The sequence below is a fragment of the Drosophila grimshawi genome, unplaced genomic scaffold, assembly GCF_018153295.1.
Source record: "Drosophila grimshawi isolate 15287-2541.00 unplaced genomic scaffold, ASM1815329v1 contig_80, whole genome shotgun sequence".
Taxonomy (NCBI): Eukaryota; Metazoa; Arthropoda; class Insecta; order Diptera; family Drosophilidae; genus Drosophila; species Drosophila grimshawi.
In genome coordinates this window covers 1-20,354 of record NW_025063639.1, presented here as the reverse complement: position 1 = coordinate 20,354, position 20,354 = coordinate 1, and the positions used below count along the sequence as shown (strand labels likewise).

At 38.0% G+C, this 20,354-nt stretch overlaps 3 protein-coding genes across 7 annotated transcripts; 2 read left to right on the top strand and 1 right to left on the bottom strand.

Moving 5' to 3' along the window:
- Window positions 1-2,322: 2,322 nt before the first annotated feature.
- Window positions 2,323-4,049, bottom strand: LOC6570453 (zinc transporter ZIP9). Its single transcript, XM_001996646.2, has 3 exons — window positions 3,633-4,049; window positions 3,248-3,563; window positions 2,323-3,180 (listed from the first exon to the last, which is right to left on the bottom strand). The coding sequence occupies exons 1-3, from the start codon at window positions 3,729-3,731 to the stop codon at window positions 2,624-2,626; spliced, it is 972 nt and encodes a 323-aa protein (XP_001996682.1). The 5' UTR covers window positions 3,732-4,049; the 3' UTR covers window positions 2,323-2,623.
- Window positions 3,867-5,845, top strand: LOC6570454 (RING finger protein 11). 5 transcript variants are annotated; one of them, XM_032742114.1, is made up of 3 exons: window positions 3,867-4,260; window positions 4,696-4,814; window positions 4,867-5,845. In XM_032742114.1, exons 2-3 carry the CDS (start codon window positions 4,710-4,712, stop codon window positions 5,215-5,217), a joined length of 456 nt encoding a protein of 151 aa, XP_032598005.1. In that variant the 5' UTR covers window positions 3,867-4,260; window positions 4,696-4,709; the 3' UTR covers window positions 5,218-5,845. The 5 variants fall into 5 exon arrangements, with proteins under 5 accessions (XP_032598005.1, XP_043071786.1, XP_032598006.1 ...); XM_043215851.1 differs by having other exon boundaries at window positions 3,942-3,964; window positions 4,867-5,784; XM_032742115.1 differs by having other exon boundaries at window positions 4,164-4,260; window positions 4,870-5,804.
- Window positions 5,846-7,223: 1,378 nt separating this feature from the next.
- Window positions 7,224-8,794, top strand: LOC116806085. Its single transcript, XM_032742116.2, has 3 exons — window positions 7,224-7,405; window positions 8,383-8,455; window positions 8,510-8,794. The coding sequence occupies exons 1-3, from the start codon at window positions 7,345-7,347 to the stop codon at window positions 8,679-8,681; spliced, it is 306 nt and encodes a 101-aa protein (XP_032598007.2). The 5' UTR covers window positions 7,224-7,344; the 3' UTR covers window positions 8,682-8,794.
- The last annotated feature ends 11,560 nt before the right edge of the window (window positions 8,795-20,354 follow it).

Below are 20,354 nucleotides of genomic sequence, written 5' to 3'. Positions count from 1 at the left end.
ACAAGCAGGCAAGAAAGAGAGCGCGCTCTCTCTTAAAGCTCTCGTAGTTGATGTTGATGACGTTGTGCTGCTAGTGAAGGCACATGTGCAAATTACATACACACATATAAGAAATTGTATTTGTAGGCGTGTGTGTGTGTGCTTAGGTACGTATGCATGTGAATGTGTGTGGCTGATTGTTTAGAAGAACGCTTTAAATCTGCCACAAGGACTTTAATTATTTATATTAAGATATTACACACACACACACATGTGCTAAGGGAGAAAACTTAATTCGAGTGGCGTAAAAAATACTCCAAGTTGAAATAATTATAAAAATACATACATTCAAAAACACACTGACGAGAATGAAAAACAAGAAAAAAAGAAAAAACAAAAACCAACTGCGTAATAGCCAAGACGCCTATACTCAAGTCATTAATATTATTATTACAAACATAATACATACATAATAAAAAAAAATAAAAGATCTAAAATGGATTTTGAATCGCTGTTTTATTATTTTGGTATTTGCGCACTTGGAAGTGGGAAATAAGAAAACAAATATATGTACAGTGTCTCACAGTTCAAAAGACCCAGTGTATAGCAAAAAATTTAAAGTGCTATAAAGTTTAAACAAAGAAACAAACGCAAAATGTTTAAATGCCAATTTGTTTTATGTTATATCACGTTTGATATAAACTTTAGTTTTTATTAAAATATTGATTAATTAATTAAAATTAGTCAAAAACTGAAAACATGTCCAAAATACATGTCAAAGCTCATTTGGCTCAATCTTAGAAAAGTAACATATTTGGCGTATAAAAACTTAAATGAGGATGTTAATACTTAGTATGATATCCTTTAGCCTTAATAAATTCCCTTAACCTATTATTCATGGAAGATACCAGCTTCCGGGTCGTTTCTGGACTAATTTTGCTACACAGAGCTTTCTTGAGATCCTGTTTGCTGGATATGTTGTGATTCCGGATGTTATTTTCCAGCAGAGCCCACAAATTTTCAATAACATTTAAATCTGGAGACTGGGCCGGTGGAATTATCATGTGGGGGCAGTTCCAGATAATCCAGGACTGTACTATTCCGAACTTATGCTTTGGAGTAAATTTTCCTTTAAGATACTGAAATACACACTCTTGTCCATTGTTGTTTCAATAAAAACCAAATTCCCGACGCCGGCTGCCGAGATACATGCCCATACCATGACACTTTTTCCGCCGTGCTTCACTGTTGCCCTTAGGTGTTTGGGATTCAGCTCAGTATTGGGCTGTTGCCACACATAATTCCGTCCGTCCGAGCCAAAAATGTTGAATTTGGACTCATCTGCAAATATGACTGTGTTCCAGAACTCCAAATCCTTGTCCAAGTGGGTTTTGGCGAACGTCATCCTAGTCCCTTTATTTTTTTGCGCTTATAAAGGGCTTCTTCCGTGGTACTCGGGCGTTAAAGTCATGCTTGCGCAGAACCCGGCGCACAGTTTCCACACTGCACTTTTTCCCCATTTCATCCTGCACCTGTTGAGTCAGTTTTGGAGCCGATAGCTTGGGATTTTCCCTTATTTTCCTGATGATCCTCCGCTCCTCCTGTTCGGTGAAAATCTTGTTTGGTGCCATTCTGCCCTTGTCCTCTATCCGATTTTCGTCGACGTAGCGCCGAGTGATGTTGAATTCAGTTGTGGTGCTTAGATTTACCATTTTAGCTATTTGGCGATGTGAATATCCAATCTTGAAGTGTTCCAGGATGAGATTCCGTTGCTCAATGGTAGTCCGTTTGTCCATAGTCCTTGTTGGCTGGTGGCACCCGAGATGCAGGATATAACTAAACTGACTACGAAGGATTGGTCTATTTATACCGAAAATAATCAACCTGACGTAAAAAATCCGGGTTTTATGGCACCCAGGTGTCCATAACGCCCCTGGTCCAAATTCTATGTGACCATAAATTAAGGTACTTTTTTACATAACCCGGCTTAGCTGGTGGGAAAACCCCAGTTTATTGGGATCATATATTCATTATGGTGGTTAATATATGTACCTGTCATCGCTCTTTGGAATTTTTGAAAAATATTGAATAATTAGTTTATGGCAGGCAATTAAATTTTTTGCTAGACACTGGGTCTTTTGAACTGTGAGACACTGTATATGTTAAGTCTGCAAATATTATACAACACATTCAAACTTGTGTGAGTGCACAAGTATAAACGATGAGCTTGAACAAATATCCGATCGTGAGGCAAAAAGTATATGATTAGTCAGGATTATCCAAACAAATCATACATATTTCCATACAGCTGAAGTTACTCGGCAGCTGACTCAAATGTCGAGGTTAAGGTTCAGTTTACTCCACGGTTGCGGTAGAGCTTGATTTAATAGGAAGTGATTATTGTGCGCCACGATTGATCCTCAGGGTTGGCTGACATGTTAAGCAAACATATTTGCAATCGTTTAATTGCGGCTAATCGATATCGCTTGTCACAATTCAAAACTGCTTGCATTATTCAACTAAATGACTAACATGTGTATATTGCGCTTAAGCCCTACATTATAACTTATAATATATACAATTACGAATTTACGAATTAAATGCTAGCTATGAATGTATCAAGTTTTTCTGATGTTTCATTTGCTTAATGATGATGCCCAAAGGTGATGACCAGGGGCAGCAAAGCACCACAGATCATAATGATGAGTTCACCATAGAGCAGCCCTGGTTTGCTGCTGCTGTGAACCTGAACACTCCCAGCAGAGTCAATCCCCGCTTCGCTGCGTGATTCCTCCAGCGCATGATACTCATACGTGCTGGAACCGGAACCAGTGCCATTCTTGTGATGCATTCCACTGTGCTGATGTGCCTGCGTTAACTCGGGCAACACATGCACCGTTGCCACATATAAAAAAGTACCCGCCGAAAAAAGCATGGCAATCCCAGTGGCGTTCACCGAATTCAACGTTTCCTTCTGCTCCTGTCCAATGCCAAAATATGTGAGCAGGGTCAGCAATGGCGCCGACAGCGAAAATACGCCCAAATGTCGGCGTATCTGTTGCCTCTCCACTTTCTCGTGCAGAAGAAAGCTGACCAAACCAAATGCGGCCGGCGCCTTGTGCAACATTATGGCAAGGAAAACAATAATTTCCACATCCTGGTGACTGGTGGTGGCAGCAGCGCCCAAAGCGACTCCATCGGCTGAAAATTACAACAAAGCAAATAAAAATCAAAGCAGAGAAACGAGAAGAACTTTCAGTGTGCCCACCTGCCGCGTGCACGACCAGACCCAGTGTTGCCGTAATATTTTTATCGTTTTCGCTACCCGTTGTCTGGCGTTGCGACACTTGATCGACAAGCATCATGAAAACAAAGCCCAATACAAGCGACAAGCCAATTGTTCTCGAATAGTCCATTTGCGGTGACGCCACCAAAATGCCCGTTGTGCTTGCATCCGCTGCTTGTGGCAACTGCTGTCGTCTGCTATCCATATAAAGAGATCTTATGCCCTCGGGTATAATGACAGTTAGCGCTGTGCCCACCAGCAGACCTGCACCCAATACGGTCACACATTTTAGTTTCTCCTGCAAAAATATTTTATTAGGCATAAATATTTATATATATGTATGTTATACGTGCGCTTTTCTGCGTACCTCGCTCAGTTTCATGACCAGCGGTATACTGCCAGCTAAATATGAGCCAACCAGCATCACAATTACCAACAATATTAGTATTATAGTCTCCTCGGCCATGTTTGATTCTCTTTCTTTTTTTGTTAGTTTTTGTTTGCCAACTCAACTATTTGTTTTCGTCTATTGTTTTGTGTTAATTTTTTAGCGTTTGGTATTTTAAGCGTATAGCAAATGGTTACACTATCTTTAGCGTTGCATACTGGTTCAGTTGTTGATTTGTTCGTGTGCGGACGAGCTAGTCAGTCGTTCACTTACACATTGTATATAAATAATTGTATATTGTTTTTTAATATGTAAAGGCAATCATTTTTATCTATTCATATTCTAATATTAAAAATAATACATTTATATGAAGAATAATATATAATACAAGCAATTTGCTGACTCTTCACCGACTCACAAATTGCCATCTCTAATGGAACAATCCAATTACCAAACTATCGTTGCACAACGATAGTTATTAGCGCAGCAAATATGCACAGCTTTTATCGCTGTTGCAATCGATGTTTTACAATCTTTATTGGCATTAAATAAAAAAGTAAATCAAAGTAAGAGGTCAATTGTTAGTTACAATTACAAAAGCCAACTGGTATGTTAATAAATGCCATTTTTATTTCCTAATTAAAGCATAATGCAATGAACAACTTTTAATTCAATTCTATGTACATATAAACTATATATGTATGTATTTATATGTACATATGTAAATATATGTTATTTACGTTTTTCGTTGTTATTCTTGTAGCTGCTAAACAGGAAGTTACATTTGAGCAGTTAAAGTTGGCAGCTCTTGCATATGCTTAAGTGCGTGTGTGTAAATAAATATATGTATAATTAAAATGTATTAAAGTGCAAATTTATACACATATGCAGTGCGTGCGTAATTACTACAATTGCTAATCGAGTACTCAGCATTATTTGTTACTGAGCTCGTTTTAGGGATAATTTACTGCTAGATATGTATATTTAATAAGTATATCTAAATTTACAATAATTATTAAAATTTTATTGTCTTCGCCCGCAGTCAGTGCATATAAAATGGGTAATTGCTTGAAAATGAGCAGTCCAGATGACATTTCACTTTTGCGAGGCAGCGATAGCATCATTAGTGCACAGGACAATGGACCAATGCCAATTTATCAGGTGAGCAGTACTAGCTTTGGTAATTATTGAGTTATATATGTGTATTTTGTAGCAGGAGCCGATGCCACAGCTGTTCTATCAAACGGTCAGTGGCAATACATCTGGCAACGCTGTCGCCGCTGCCACTCACATGTCCGAAGAGGATCAGATAAAAATAGCAAAGCGCATTGGATTAGTTCAACATTTGCCGATTGGCACGTATGACAGCAACTCAAAGAAAGCAGCACGCGAATGCGTCATTTGTATGGTGGAATTTAGCAACGAGGAAGCCGTTCGCTATTTGCCCTGCATGCACATTTATCATGTGAACTGCATCGACGATTGGCTAATGCGTAGTTTAACCTGCCCCAGTTGCTTGGAACCGGTGGATGCGGCTCTACTCACTAGCTATGAGACAACATAGCGTATATAAAATATGACTTTTATTGCGTTTGCGCGCGTGAGCTTTTATTATTATTATGAATATTATTCAAAAATCATTGGCGAGCGTCAGTTTTAAATACGTCACAACACGAACGGAAGAGAATGGGAGAGCGAACGCATAAACAGCGAGTGAGCAGAGTAATCGCGTGAGCAGCGAGGGAACTTGTGAGCAGCGAGGCAGCAGAGTGAACGCTTGAGCAAGCAAACGAACTCGCTCGCAAGCGAACGCATGAGCAAAGCACTCAAAGGAAACGCAAAAGAAAAGAAAATAACACAAAACTTCAGAAAGCAAACGAAAATGAAAAGGAAATCAAAAACAAAGCAATTCAGCTGAGATCAGGACATACATTGTTTTTGGGGTTTATTATACATATACCACATAACACACACATACACACACAAGTAGAAATACTATTTGACATTGTTGTAAACAGTGTAAAAAACATTACGTTCTAATTTTTATTTGTTCGTTTTTAGTTGTTCAATTGACTTAACGAAATAAAATACATGTAATTAAATTATGTATCAATAAAAAATAACTCGATCGGTGTACATATAAAATATTTAAATATCTGATAAACGTTATTTAAAGCAAAATCCTTAAAAAATCACTAATTATTTACCCATGGCTTAGTATTGTTACAGTTGGTAATTCATTATTTCTTATCCTTTAGCTAAAATTATTACTGTTGTTAAATTTGCTAACAAGGTGACAAAGAAGAAGAAAGTATTGGAAATAGTTCGAGCGAATGCTAATGCGATTGGCAATTAATCTTTATTAATATATATTTGTTATTTGTTTAACAGTTTTACTAACTTTTAAGGGCTGACAGTTTTGTGCATTAAAAAGCCAAAACGGCAGTACTAATCGGCGTCTTAACGTCGCTTTATGAGCAACAACAAATTGAGCAAACGAGCAACTAAAGTACAGTGACAATTGTGTAAAGCAACGAGCAACGTTTTAAATGCAACTCTTTAACGTGGCGAGTAAGGTAACGCTGTAAATAAAAACCATTAGTTTTGACACTATAATTTAAAGTTAATAATTGCCAATGAAATTCATTTTAATATATATTTATATATTTTTTTTTTCGATTGGAGCGAAATGTGCTAAAAAGTAGCGATTGAAAAATAATAGCACCAGTAGTACATAATATCTACTTAGATAATTGTTGATGAAGATTAAGTGTTTTTGTTCCCTCTTTTTCCAATTTGCCGCATTAACTATTATGGGACGTGCGCTGACTTGAAATGCGAAGAAGACACAGCAATATTCAAGGAAATTGAAATACATTACTAATAAATGAAACAGTAAGAATGTTCTACGCGAGTATGATCGACTACCACATATCCTGCAACCAGCTGTTATATGTATTACATATTAAATATCAGTTTGAAAAATTTGTGAATATTTTGTCGATTATTTCTTATGCGATCTTGATGCATTGTATTGCATCGATATATATGTATATCGATAAGCGAAATAAACTTAAGCTGCACGGGGCTTAAGAAATCTCATATATTAAATATGCAGCAATTTGCGAAGATTTGTAAATATAAAGAAACTACGATTACTTATGTTTAATTATGTATACGAAATTAATAATTTTGCACCATTTTTTGTGGTTTCCTTATGACCATTTCATAAATTAGCTGTGAATTAATATACCCATTTAATTGTACCATTTTTTAATGGGAGATTCAGCCAGTCACCCATCCAACCACCAAAAAGGGATGTGGTAATTTTTTTTAGCGGCGCAGACGCGTTTGTAAAAATGAGTTGAATGAAAAAAATAAGAAAATAAAAAGAGAAATGTGTAAGAAGAAAAATTGTTCGGACCGTGTCCCAGTATTGAGTCAGTATTGAGCTGTGGCAGCCACAATTTTGCCGGAGTTATTTTTTGAACACACAATTCACAATTCGCAATTTGAAATAAATTTGCAATAGTTTTTAAAATTTAATCAGTATATTTTCAAAATGTACTTAATTCCGCCTCGAAAGCGTTTCATATTCGAAACTAAAGGGGTTTTCACAATTCTATTGCTTGTTTTGTTGCAACAAGTGGTTGCCATTCGAGGGCGTAGTGAACTCCCGGATTGTGAACATATGGCGGCTGTGCAGGATATGCAGGATATGAATATGGAGACTGCGTTGAACGTCTTTTTTGGTTCGTACAATTATTGTAAATATATAACGTGAAGAAGTGGCACACTCTATTAAATTTGTTTTCAACTGTTAAGTTTTGATTTAAATTATATTTAATTAAATTTGGTTTCTATACCCTGAACCCATTAAAAATGGGTACAAAGTTTATAATGGTATTGTGCAAATATATGTAACAGGCAGAAGGAATCATCTCCAACCCCATAAAGTATTTATATTCTTGATCGGGTCAACAGCCGAGTCGATATAGCCATGTCCGTCCGTCCGCCCGTCCGTCCGCCCGTCCGTCCGCCCGTCCGTCTGTTTGAACACGCAGATCTCAGAGACTATAAGAGCCAGACACTTTAAATTTAGAATATAGGTTCTCGTATACCAGGCGCAGATCAAGTTTTTTCTTTATTTTATCAATATCTTCCTCCGTTACTCGATTATCGATACATTTCAATTTCCGATAGCAATAAATACTACAATTTTAGGAGCAGAATCTTCTAACTTATACAAAATATACATTTGCATATTATTGATTTGCCAATAGTTTTAGAAAATATTTAGCAGCTGGGTTACAAACCTTTTGTTGTGTTAAATATCCCCAGAAATTGTATTTACTTAATTTTATATATTTTTTCCCGGCTTTCACAACCAATTTTATATTTGATAGATTTATTTATGTTGTTTTAAATTAAATTTTTTTTTTATTTTTAATTTTTAAATGAGTTTCTTCCTCTTAATTTTATTTAATTTAATTCGTCACATTTTCAATTATGAAAACCTTTTCAAAAACTGTGAACTTTCATAAAATAAATATATTGGAGTATATAAAATATAAAAATAAATAATAAAAATGTGGACTGTTCTCAGTTGGTAGAATGCAAAGCCTACATTAAATAAATAAATAAGTTAAAATACAATAAAAACAAACTAACAATTGCTTATTTAATTAATTGATAATAAATAAACATAAATTGCAAATTGTTTTTCTAGACAACAAATATTCTGGAATTGTTGCAAATACATTTGATGGTTCCAAAACATTTCCAGCTTCAAGCAATGATAAGTAAGTAATATATAAAATAAGAATAATAATGCTTAATGCTTACTCCACAAACAGACGTCGCGCCTACTCGTCCTGGGTCCCTGCCTATCGGAAGGGTTGCATTCGACGGAATGGGGCCTGTGACAATCGCCCCGGCGATTGTTGCTTCAGCAGCTCCTGTCGCTGCAATTTGTGGGGCAGCAATTGTCGATGCCAGCGCATGGGACTCTTTCAGAAGTGGGGTTAAACCGACAATCGATAAGTCGACAATCGATAAATCGGAATCAAAGAATCGAATGGAATGAGCAGCTATGCATAGATAGGTCCATGCATTAAATACAATTCAATACTATATTAGTTTATATATGTGTATAAATATATAAATATAAATTGAACTCCTATATAAATATTAACATATTATATATATATATATATATATATATATATATATATATATGTATTAAACAAATATAAGCAGCTACTTGTTGGCTGAAAGGCTGTCAATTAAATGAATGTATATCTCTTATTTTAAATTAAGCTCGTTAGCTATATAACTTGAACGATGCAACATTTTTTCGGAATTATTTATATTTAAAATGAAACAAAATACTTTTTTCCCGAAAAGTAAATGTTTCTTCTTTTTAATTTAAAGCGAGGTTGGCAAAAATTCCTCAACTGAACCCTCCACGAGGGTGCCGACTGGTAATAGCATCACAGCGGTCCTGCCAGGTACCGATGCTAGCCCCGAACCTCAGACACGAACTGCATCCATAGTCTTGTCGCTGGGAAAGGACCGAGTCATGGTTCGAGGTAATGGGCCGGACTAAGGTGTTATGCGACCCGTGCCGATAGTCATCCAGGCTGGGGACCCTCAAATAGCCCAGTCTTCTACGGAGCATATCGAATACCTGGCGACCTCCTATATTAATCAGCCTTACCTGCAAATCGCGGATCTCTGTGCTGGCGGACATTCCCTTCTCCGCAGATAGTGCGAATCAAAATGCATTCCATAAATAAGAAACCCCAAAAAGAGTCCGGTACTCTCTCAAAACCGGTAGGGAGCAATCCCAGACATGTAGCGGAGGCAGTGGCTCCCTGGCCAAAGCGGCAGCATGACAAAAGTGGCGGAAAAGCCTGTTTGTCAAGCCAGCGGCGAGGGTGCACCTGGTAAAAACCCCGACCCGTCCAACTCCGTGGCAGGAAAGCAAGGCACTTGTGCACCCAACCTGCCAGCCGGAGCGGGTGCTAAGGGCGATTTATCAACTACCAGCGCTGCGGCTAAAAGGTTCAGCTATGCCGACCGCAGAAATGCCGCAAGCATTCTAAAGCGGCAAAACGCGAACACACAGCCAAATCCACCAGCCGAATGGCAAAACAAAGTGGTGTGGGGCTAGGAAGGTGCTGCCAAACTTCTGTGAGGCTCCACCCCATAAAGAGCAGAGCCAGGCAAAATGGCAGCGCTTGCAAGAAGCCCACGGACCCGTTGCAAAGCGGGCCAAGGTGCAGCAGGGAAGGTCCTTTGCTGACATTGCCAAGGAGAGAAACCTGATAGGGATCCTTGACAAGGGAAACAAGGACGGAAGAATCCCGAGGAATCAGTGGAAGTGGGTGGAAGGAGCTCTCGCTGTCCACTGCCTGAAGCTACTGAGCAAGCCGCCTGGGCCACCACCGATATGCAGAGATGCTGGGTGGTACCAGGGAAACACGAAGATCATCGCCTGCCAGGACGCTCGCTCGGTAGAGCTTTACAAAGCTGCCGTAGCAGAGCTTGGTGAGGTCTACCCCGGGGCGAAGCTGATCGCTGTCGACTGGAGCGAAGTCCCGAGTAGATGTCGTGCACGCATCTGGATCCCGGCCTCCTTAAAGGAACCGAACCAGGTGATTAACCTTTTGCAACTATGCAACCCCTCTCTTCCCACCCATAACTGGAGGGTGGTGAAGATTGAAACCACCGAGGGGCCAACAAGTCAGGCTGTGCTAATCCTAAACAAGGAATCGCTGGCCCCATTGAAGCCGCCAAGGGCGAGCTAAACTTCGTCTTCGGCTCCATTACCGTTAAGGTATATAAATCGGATGCGCCGGCCGGAGGAGACCCTGTTGTCTGTAACAAGACGACTGAACAGGGTCCTCCTGTGGAGATCGGAGCAACCGATGAGGAGCTGGAGCCAGGTTATACGTCGGACACGTCGACTCTGACTCGGGGCCTTGAGGCTTTGTGTCACGAGTTGGACGAAGATGATTTCACCCTGTCGGACGAGGACGACAAGAACAACACGGTGGTGAGGGTGGAATCTCCGGATGTCCTTGAGACTTCGGCAGATAAACCACACCAGTAAAGCAGCATCTGCTGCTCTGATGCTCCGCCTGGCTGGAGGCGGAGACAACATAGTACTAGTCCAAGAACCTTGGGTGATTGGAGGAAAGGTTTGCGGACTAGGCAACAAAAATTACAAGCTGTTAGTAGCTGGAAATGAAGGTAAAAAACGCACCTGCATCCTCGCGAAAAAACATCTAAATATTTTTCTGCTCCATAATTTTAGCAATGATGACAACACAGCGGTAAGCCTGGAGCTCCAGTCAGCTTCGTAAGGCTACTGTCTGTCTATATGGCCTACGACAGCGCCGGCCCGCCACCAGATGAGACTACAAGGTCCCTCGTCCAGGAGTGCGAGAAGCATAGCATTGGCTTAATCATAGGCTGTGACGCCAATGCTCACCACACTCAGTGGGGGAGTACGGGCACAAATCCCAGGGGTGAGTCACTCTTATCCTTCATTCTTAATACTAACCTTTTAGTATGCAATACGGGTAATGAACCCACTTTCATTATTAAAAATAGACGAGAGGTCATTGATCTGACCCTCATCTCACAATCTATGAGTGACCAGCTAATAGGTTGGAGAGTGTCTGATGACCACTCCTTCTCTGATCACAGATACATAGAATTTGAGCTCCTCGCGAGCCATCCAGAGCCAGTTCACTTCATAAATCAAAAGAAGGCGAACTCGGAAATTTTCAAAGCCAAACTTGACCGAACCCACCGAAAGGCCCGGACAACTTAGCTCATCTCTGCAATCTGACATAGATTTTAACCTCAGCATGTAATAAGGCTTTTAAGGCAGCTTGCCCTATCAGTAAGCCAGTGCACAAGAAGAAACCACCATGGTGGACACCTCAACTAAATGTCCTTCGACAAAGTTGCAGGTCTCTCTTTAATGCAGCGAAAGCGCAAAATAACGACCTGTAATGGTCATAATACAAATCAAGTCTGGCTGAATATAAAAAAGCCACCAGACGGGAAAGAAGGAAATCTTGGAGAGATTTCTGCACGGATATTGATTCAATTACTGAAGCTGCAAGGCTTAGAAAAGTTTTATCAAAAACCACACCCACACAAGGTTATCTGAAAAAGGATGACAACTCTTGGTCGGTCGCCAGTGAAGAGTCACTGGAAATCCTCCTTAAAACACACTTCCATGGCTGCTCCGAGCAGACACCGAGGTGCGCAGAAACCAACTGTATAGAGAACACATCTTTGATGTCTCGTATACACAAAGGTAACATCAAGTAGGCAGTGAACAGCTTCAAGCCGTTCAAATCTCCAGGCCCAGACCAAATAAGCCCAGTCCAACTACAAAAGGCGGGAAATACAGCCATAAACTGGCTACATGAGATCTTCGGGAAGATTCTGAAGACTGGTCGCATCCCACCGACATGGCTCCAGTCAAAAATAACCTTCATACCCAAAGCTGGGAAGCCATCGCACACCAGCGCCAAAGATTTCAGCCCCATCAGTCTGTCATCTTTCATGCTAAAGACCCTGGAACGACTTATAAGTCTCCATCTCACAGCATCTATTGACCCCAGGCTTATGTCGGAGTCCCAACATGCCTACAGGAAAGGCAGATCCACAGATACTGCCCTTCACTCTGTGGTCTCTACTATAGAGAAATCTCAACTCCATAAGGAGTATACCCTAATAGCGTCCCTCGACATTGAGGGCGCCTTTAACAACGTCACTCCGGCAGCCATAATTGGAGCTCTGCTAGGACTGGGGCTTGATACCAGTACGGTGGGATTGATCAGTCAATTGCTCACTTGCAGGACTGTGATATTCACACTAGAGTCGTCAACTCTCTCCAGGTTCGTCAGCAGAGGTACGCCACAAGGAGGCGTCCTGTCACCCCTACTATGGAACATAGCAATAAACAAACTGCTGTGGGACGTGGAGGGGGGCGGCTGCCAAATAGTTGCATACGCAGATGACGTTGCTGTAATTTTCAAGGGAAAATACCCACAAACTCTCTGTGACCTCATGACTAGTAAACTAAACATACTTTCATGCTGGGCAGAGGAGAGTGGACTAGGGGTAAACCCGAATAAAACGGAACTGATTCTTTTCACAATAAATTACAAAGTCCCTTCTCTTGTCCCACCCCGACTAAATAATGTAAATCTGATCTTCAACCACAGTGCCAATTTCCTAGGACTGACACTGGATAGGAAATTGGACTAGAACCTAAATATCCAATCACGGGTTAAGAAGGCAACAGTCGCCCTATACACGTGCAGGAAATCCATTGGGCTGAAATGGGGTATGTCCCCAAATATCGTTCAATGGTTATACACATCTATAGTCAAACCTATACTTTTGTATGTCTGGAAAGACAAGGAATGGAAAATGCAACACTCACGGCCATAAGACTCAGAGAATCCCTTGCCTGGGCTACTCAGAGCACCGGCCATGCCTCAATCCTAGAAGGGAAGCGGACCATCCCTTCAAAAACAGATTACTGCGTGCCAGTAACACAACGGGATACTCCCTCCAACATATACTTCCCTTAAAGGGAGAAATGGGTTCATGGCACCTCCGGTCTACCGGCGACCATAACCTTCTTTACAGACGGCTCCAAACTAGACAACCACGTAGGCGGAGGGGTCTACTCCGAGCAGCTCAACATACAGTTATCCTTCAGCCTTCCAACACACTGCTGTGTTTTTCAAGCTGAGGTACTGGCCATAAAGGAAGCTATAGACTAGCCCTAGCAATATAAACATATATATTGACAGTCAGGCAGCAATCAAATCCATCAGCTCGATATCTTCAAATTCGATATCAGTAACAAGCTGTCGCAAATCTCTACACGAGATGGCTAAACAGTATCTTATTAGCCTAATATGGGTCCCAGGCCACCAGGACATTGAAGGCAACTGTAAAGCCGATGAGCTAGCTAGGAAAGGTACTATACTACCACTCCTCGCGGACAAGGAAGGTATAAGTATGCCTCTAGCTACCTGTAAGCTCAACATCAAGGAGGATTACTGGCGCAGGTCATGCAGAAAATGGCAAAGTGCCACCTGTGCTCGCATAGCACACCAGACATGGCCAATTATCAACTCCAAGCGCAGCAGAGAGCTGTGCAGTCTAAGTCGGACCAACTGTTCTGCAGTGATCCGGGCTCTAACTGGGCACTCATGCCAACAGGCTCCAGCAGGGATCAGAAGGTGTAATAAGAAAGTTTTGGGAATGATGAGAGACGAAAACAGTGGAAAAAGAATGTTGGAGTTTGTTGGTCTTAGAGCCAAAATGTATTCATTGTCTCTTGAGGGGGGTGGATGCATCAAAAAATCAAAAAATAATAAGAGAAAAATAAAAGAAGATGGGATAAATACACATGCCTGGGGGCATTATAAAATTAATTCATAGTAGTAAGAAAAAAATAATAATAATAAAATAAATAAATAAATAATAAATTAATTAATAAACAAACAAACAATCAAAAAATGTTAGTAAAATTTAGTGGAAAAAAAAAATAAAATAATTAATGAATATTTAAAACAAAAAATAAGTACATCTGTCTCTTTTACTGTTTGTGCCTGTAATTAGAAATGCAGTGTACCTGTAAAAAAAAAAAGGAGAAGATAAACACAAGACTTTAGGGTTCAAGTGTGTGCTTGTGTACCTGCGTGTGTCAATTTAAAAAAATGCACTGTACCTGAATAAAAAGAAGAAGATGATAAAGACATGATTTTAGGTTGTACATATATGCATTTCATTTGAATTCATGAAGCTGAAAATAAAGTGTATATGTGTGTATGTATGTGTGTAATAAATAATAACACAAAGAAATATGTATTTTGTAAGTTTTTTTTTTATTATTTATTTAAATGTGAATTAAAGATGAAATACAATTTGATTTGACTTAGTATTAAGATAATTTGTATTTATTATTATTATTATTATTGTTAAATATTTTTAATAAAACTTGAAAATTCTATTGAATTTTCGAGATCACCGTCAGCATCGAAAATTTTCTTTACGTCCCATTCCTCAGCAATGGGCTCCACGACAAGAAGCTCATCGAAGCTGGGCTCCATCCTTGGTCCCTACTCGGTTATATTGATGCTGAAGGTTTCCGAGTCGTCGTCAACCCTTTGCTTCTTGTTGAACGAAGCGTCCTCCTCCTCCTCGATTTTCCGTTTCTCTCTGGGTGAAATTTCCAAGAGCTTAAGCCATTCCGATGGACTCAGCTGTCCCAATTGAAAATTCATTGAATTCTCCTCGTCGTCCATGAAATTGAACAGCTCCTGAATGTTCTTCGACATCTTTTTGAATGAGATACTTGTATTCAAGACGCTCTTTTATATCCGAAATTCCCTACACTGAGTACATTCATTTCATACATAAATTAACCGAAACCTTAGTGCACAGGTCCGAAGGTTTAAAGGAAATTACTGAGAGGTTCATCACAAATCAATACTGTTCATGAAATTTTAATCTATTAATAGTACGCACACGTACGATTTATAGAACTTCATTAATATTTATCCAAGAGTTCTGATCATTTGAGAACCCAAGCCATTTGACTAGAGCTCTATCTTTTCGACGCCTTATTATCTTTTCAATCAAGTAAGTGTTTTGAAATCTTGTTTTCCCCAACTCTTCATTATAGAAACCTCCTTTCAGAACTGCACATTGATAGTCTTCCAGTATGTATGTATGTAGTTGGATTGGTATTTTGTATTTGATTTGTTTTAAAAATTTCAGTTGTCCAGTTCGGTGTATACCCATTTTCAAATGTATGTTTATGCTTGCTAACACGCACATAATCTCCAACAAGAAATTTACTGCCTTTGAAGATTTTTATACGATTGTAGGCAGTATTCAATAAATTGTTCTCATTTAACGAATTAACATCAACAGGTCTCATTTGAATTGTTCTATGATGTTTTCGATTGTACTCATTTATCAATTGCTTATAAATTGTAATCCAACAATATGTTCCATTATAACTAAACTCTCTCCACATCATCTCCTTAAGCGTTCTATTAAAACGCTCAACAATTGACGCCTTAAGACCACTAATAGTTGTGTAATGATTGATGTTATGTTTTCTATGCAAACTCTTAAAGTCTGTATTAAAAAATTCTTTTCCATCATTGGTCTGTAAATTCTTTGGAATTCGATTCTCCTTAAGTATACCCGAGAATGCGCGTTCAACTTCTTTCGCAGATTTTGTTTTCAATGCTTGTCCCCATGCATATTTCGAAAACGTATCATTAACTGTCAATAGAAATTTATATCCTTTATTCGATGATGAGTACTGTCGCATTTCTACTAAGTCTGCTTGCCAATGATCATCGATTCCCTTCATAATAACTCTTCGGCGTTTAAAATTTTTACGAGCTGGTGCATGTAATTCCTCTATTAAATTCCTCCTACTCATGATTATCTTTTTAGTTATTTTTCTTCATATTTAGCTTTAGCTTAATTTTTATTTTTATTTATTTTATAAACGAGAACAAGGCCTGCTTCCTTTTGAAAAGTGCTGTCTCCAGAACATTTTGAAACAGTTTGTATTTAGTACCATTGCTTTGCACATTCCGTATAGTCTTCCACCAAGTGGAAATTACTTTACTCTTTATTCCGCTCATTTGAGGAATGTCCGAACTTGTTAACGGTCCTATAGGTTATAACTCATGGCACACACAAGACACATTATTTATCTATTTTATTATCGAATCTTAACGACTCGATATTTAAATTTATATTTTGATTTTCACCGTCAAATAAACTTCTTAATGACTCTATTTGCGAATTAAAATTCGTTTGTAAAGAACTTTCGGATTTTTTCAAGAGTTCTTCCACCTCAATTTTATTTTTATTAATCTCATGAAGAAAATAAATTATATTTCGCTTATTGTTTTCTGATCCGACTGATCTTTTCCTTTTAAAAGTTTTTCAAAGCTCTCCATTGTTTCTTCTACTTTTCTTTCTAAAAAGACTTTAGTAACCGCATCATTATCTTCCAAGGGTTCACCCACATTCTTAAGACGTTTGTTTGAAAAAATAATGTTCTGATCAACATCAAGTAGAATACCAGCAATTTGTTTTGAGTGAGTGTCATAAAACTTTCACCCTTATGCATGGATTTCTTATTTAGAGGTGTAGACATTTATTGAGAAAAGTTTTATTATTATTTCAAGGTACTTTTTTGAACGATTTTCCTTAAGCGGGCCATCAGGTAGAAGTTTTTTTCTATGGGCATTGGTTTTTGATAAGATTTTCTGATATACATCCAAATCCGTTTCATCATAACCTTTAGGATCTTTCAAGTAAATCAAAGAGTATAATCCAGGAGTAAGATTCCACTTTTCACCAGTTTCCAGCTCAATTTTCTTGTGTAGGTCCAAATGCTTTATCGAGCTTTTTCTGACGATCTAAATCATTTAAACTAAGATTAAAGATCTCATCAGTTATTTCTTTCGTTTGATTATAGTCTTTATTACTAATTGTATCAGGTTTATTATAACTCTCTTCGCTTGGTGCTAACGATAAATCTTCTGTTTGAAGCTCAGATATTCCTTTTTCGAGTGCATCATAATATTCAGCAATACTACTAAAGTTTTCATCACTTTTAATTTCATTCCTACTATTTACTTGTCCTTCCTCTTCTTCCTTTTTTACTTTCATCAACTGATTTGCTAATATATTCCCTGTAACAATTTTCTGAAGAGGTTGCGTTATTGGCTTAAACGTTTCCTCTAATTGATATTCATTTGCGGCTCTACCTAATTTAATGCTTTGAAATTTTCTTTTTAGTGCGTTTCTTGTTTTTGTCAATTCTTTCAGAATATGCTCATACATTTTTAATTAAAAAACCAACAGATCTAAACCGAAAAACACCTTTAGGTGGTTTCTGGTTTTCGAGCGGTTTGATGCAGTTTATCACGTGGTTAATCACGGTTTTAATGTGGTTTTAATACAGTTTAATGCGGTTTTCATATGGTTTCCGATGTAAACAATACACCCACTCTAATCATACTAAAGATAGTATTACTATGTATCATTTTTATATACTAAAATAAAATAATTTATAATCTGATTTTTATTCATTAATTTATTTATTTTGAAGTTCAATACGGCACGAATAAGTTAATTTAAATCAGCAGGTTTTTGCTGCAGTAATAGAAATCTTAAACATAGGTGTCCACAGTTAAAAGAACCGAATCGTTGAACTTGGTTATAATTGTATTTTATATTCTCTCCCAAATATCTAATAAGCTCTAAAGGTGGCGGTAAATTTCCATAACTATCAAAATGTCTGATTTGCTTATCTGCTTTGTAGTAAGCTACCCAATGCGTTCCAGCTCCAGTTGAAATGTCCAAGTTAACAATACCACATTCTCTTTTCCGTACTCGTTTTGGTAATGAGTTTCTCATAAATACACCTCGGAAAAAGGGGATATGTTTGTGAGCAAAACTCACAATGTCTATGTTTGAGAGCGGCTTATTAGGTAGCTAAATTAAAAGTTTTTTGGAAAGTCAGTTGATATACCATATCCCTTTTGATGGTCTTAGATAGAGTCCATTGCCTAAAGCAATGGCTTCCATTTTTCTGTTATGTCGTTTATTTTCTCCCAATTCTTTCTTTGCATTTTTAGCACTATTAATACTCTTTGCAATAGCTGCGCCACCAGAGGCAAGTCCACCTAATGCTCCGAGTGCTGTTATAATGGGTATAAGCGGCAAGAAGCCACCACTTTTCGGAACACTAATAACTCGAGGGATTATTACTTCATTTTTCTTTCGCCCAAAGTCTTGTTTATTGCTTTTTTAGTGATTTTTATCGCAGATTGAATATCATAAGGCTTCTCCTTCTTCAATGCTCTGGTAGCCACTCTTACGGCATGCATGCATTTTTTCTTTTTCTCACATGGCTTTTTATATTCTCTTTGTTTGAGTCCCATGCCAAATTTTTTCGTTGCTTTCATTATGTTGGTTACAAAATAAGCTGCGGCTCTTTCCCCAAGAGTACTATCAGAGGCCTTTACACGCTCCCACGCTCTTTCGGCCACATTTGAATCAGCTATATGCCGATTTCTCAAATCTTTATGATTAGCATATGCTATGTCGTGCTCCCTATAAGCAGCATCTAATGGATTTATTCCCTTTTCGCCTCTTTCCAAACGACTTTCTAGCTTAGTTCCTGGACCACAGAACTGATAACCTGGTATATGTAGTTCAATTGGGAGGGAGTTGATTATTTTATTGATGAGACCTCTACCTCGATAGAGCTGTGATTTGCTACTAGTTGATTTATAAAATCGCACTACCATTTTAATTGATGTTTATTCTTCAAAGACTTGCAAGAGAGTAACGATCTGCTGAGAGAAGTGTATCTGATATGAGATTAATAAAACAAAAAACGAACATATAAGTGAGGAATATCGATTTTAAAAATGGAGAAGACAAACAAGTTAGACATAGCAGATTATTACCCAATTCAATTAGAGCCCTAATTGTTGGACCTTCTAATTGTGGGAAAACAAATGTAATGATCAGTTTGATTGAAAGCCCAAATGGAGTGAAATTTGAAAATATTTATTTATATTCAAAGTCTTTACATCAACCAAAATATGAATACTCGAAAACACTCGTGAACCCAATAAAAAGGATGCGATGTTTTACATTTTCAGAAAATGAAAGTGTTCTAGCACCAAGTAAAGCCAAAAAGAACTCTATAATGATTTTTGATGACGTTGCTTGTGAAAAACAAAATAATATTCGTGCATACTTCTGTATGGGAGTACATAATAACATTGATGCGTTTTATTTATGTCAAACGTATACACGCATCCCTTAACATCTTTTTCGTGATAATGCAAACCTAATAATAATGTTCAAGCAGGATGAACTAAATATGAAACATGTGTATCAAGATCATGTAGGCATAGATATGAAATTTGATGAATTTAAGAATATTTGTCGATTTTGTTGGAAGGAAAAATAAGGTTTTGTACTTATAAGTAAAGATGATCCTCTAGAAAATGGACGCTATAGACGGGGATTCGCTGACTTTATTAGAATTTGAAATATAATATGAACAAATCTCATTATTAGTTCACTTAGCAATAATCGCTCGAAATGACAACAACTCTTACATTAACGGGCAACAGCTCAATTTTAATGGCAAATTATCATCCACCCATTGAATTGAAGGAAAATTATGAGTGTGCACTCATTGATTTCCACATGTATAACTCAATTCCAAATGTTGATCACGATAATAATTTATTTCATATTGGAGAACATGTTTTTGAGATACCTGTTGGATCATATGAGCTTAGTGATATAAGAAATATTATTATTGAGAAAATGGAGGAAAAAGAACCAAATATATTAAAACACTCTCTCATCGAAAGTAACAATAATACGCTTCAAGTGATGATTTCAACTAAGGAACACCCTATATATTTTAACAAAACGAATACTATTGGTCAATTATTCGGGTTTAATAAAAAAGTACTTACACCGAATTCTATACACATCTCAGGTAAATACAATTCGAATAGAATGTAATATTGTAAGCGGATCATATGTTAATGCAGAATCAAGTCATGTATTGCATGAGTTTGC

What these genes read in the sequence shown, in the direction of transcription:
- LOC6570454 (XM_032742114.1), top strand. Translation starts at nt 4,710, where the DNA reads ATGGGTAATTGCTTGAAAATGAGCAGTCCAGATGACATTTCACTTTTG. An exon ending in GACCAATGCCAATTTATCAG is followed by an intron (nt 4,815 to 4,866) that starts GTGAGCAGTACT and finishes TGTATTTTGTAG; the next exon opens with CAGGAGCCGATGCCACAGCT.
- LOC116806085 (XM_032742116.2), top strand. Translation starts at nt 7,345, where the DNA reads ATGGCGGCTGTGCAGGATATGCAGGATATGAATATGGAGACTGCGTTG. An exon ending in TGCGTTGAACGTCTTTTTTG is followed by an intron (nt 7,406 to 8,382) that starts GTTCGTACAATT and finishes TTGTTTTTCTAG; the next exon opens with ACAACAAATATTCTGGAATT. An exon ending in CCAGCTTCAAGCAATGATAA is followed by an intron (nt 8,456 to 8,509) that starts GTAAGTAATATA and finishes CTCCACAAACAG; the next exon opens with ACGTCGCGCCTACTCGTCCT.
- LOC6570453 (XM_001996646.2), bottom strand. Translation starts at nt 3,731, where the DNA reads ATGGCCGAGGAGACTATAATACTAATATTGTTGGTAATTGTGATGCTG. An exon ending in TGGTCATGAAACTGAGCGAG is followed by an intron (nt 3,564 to 3,632) that starts GTACGCAGAAAA and finishes ATATTTTTGCAG; the next exon opens with GAGAAACTAAAATGTGTGAC. An exon ending in TCTGGTCGTGCACGCGGCAG is followed by an intron (nt 3,181 to 3,247) that starts GTGGGCACACTG and finishes TGTAATTTTCAG; the next exon opens with CCGATGGAGTCGCTTTGGGC.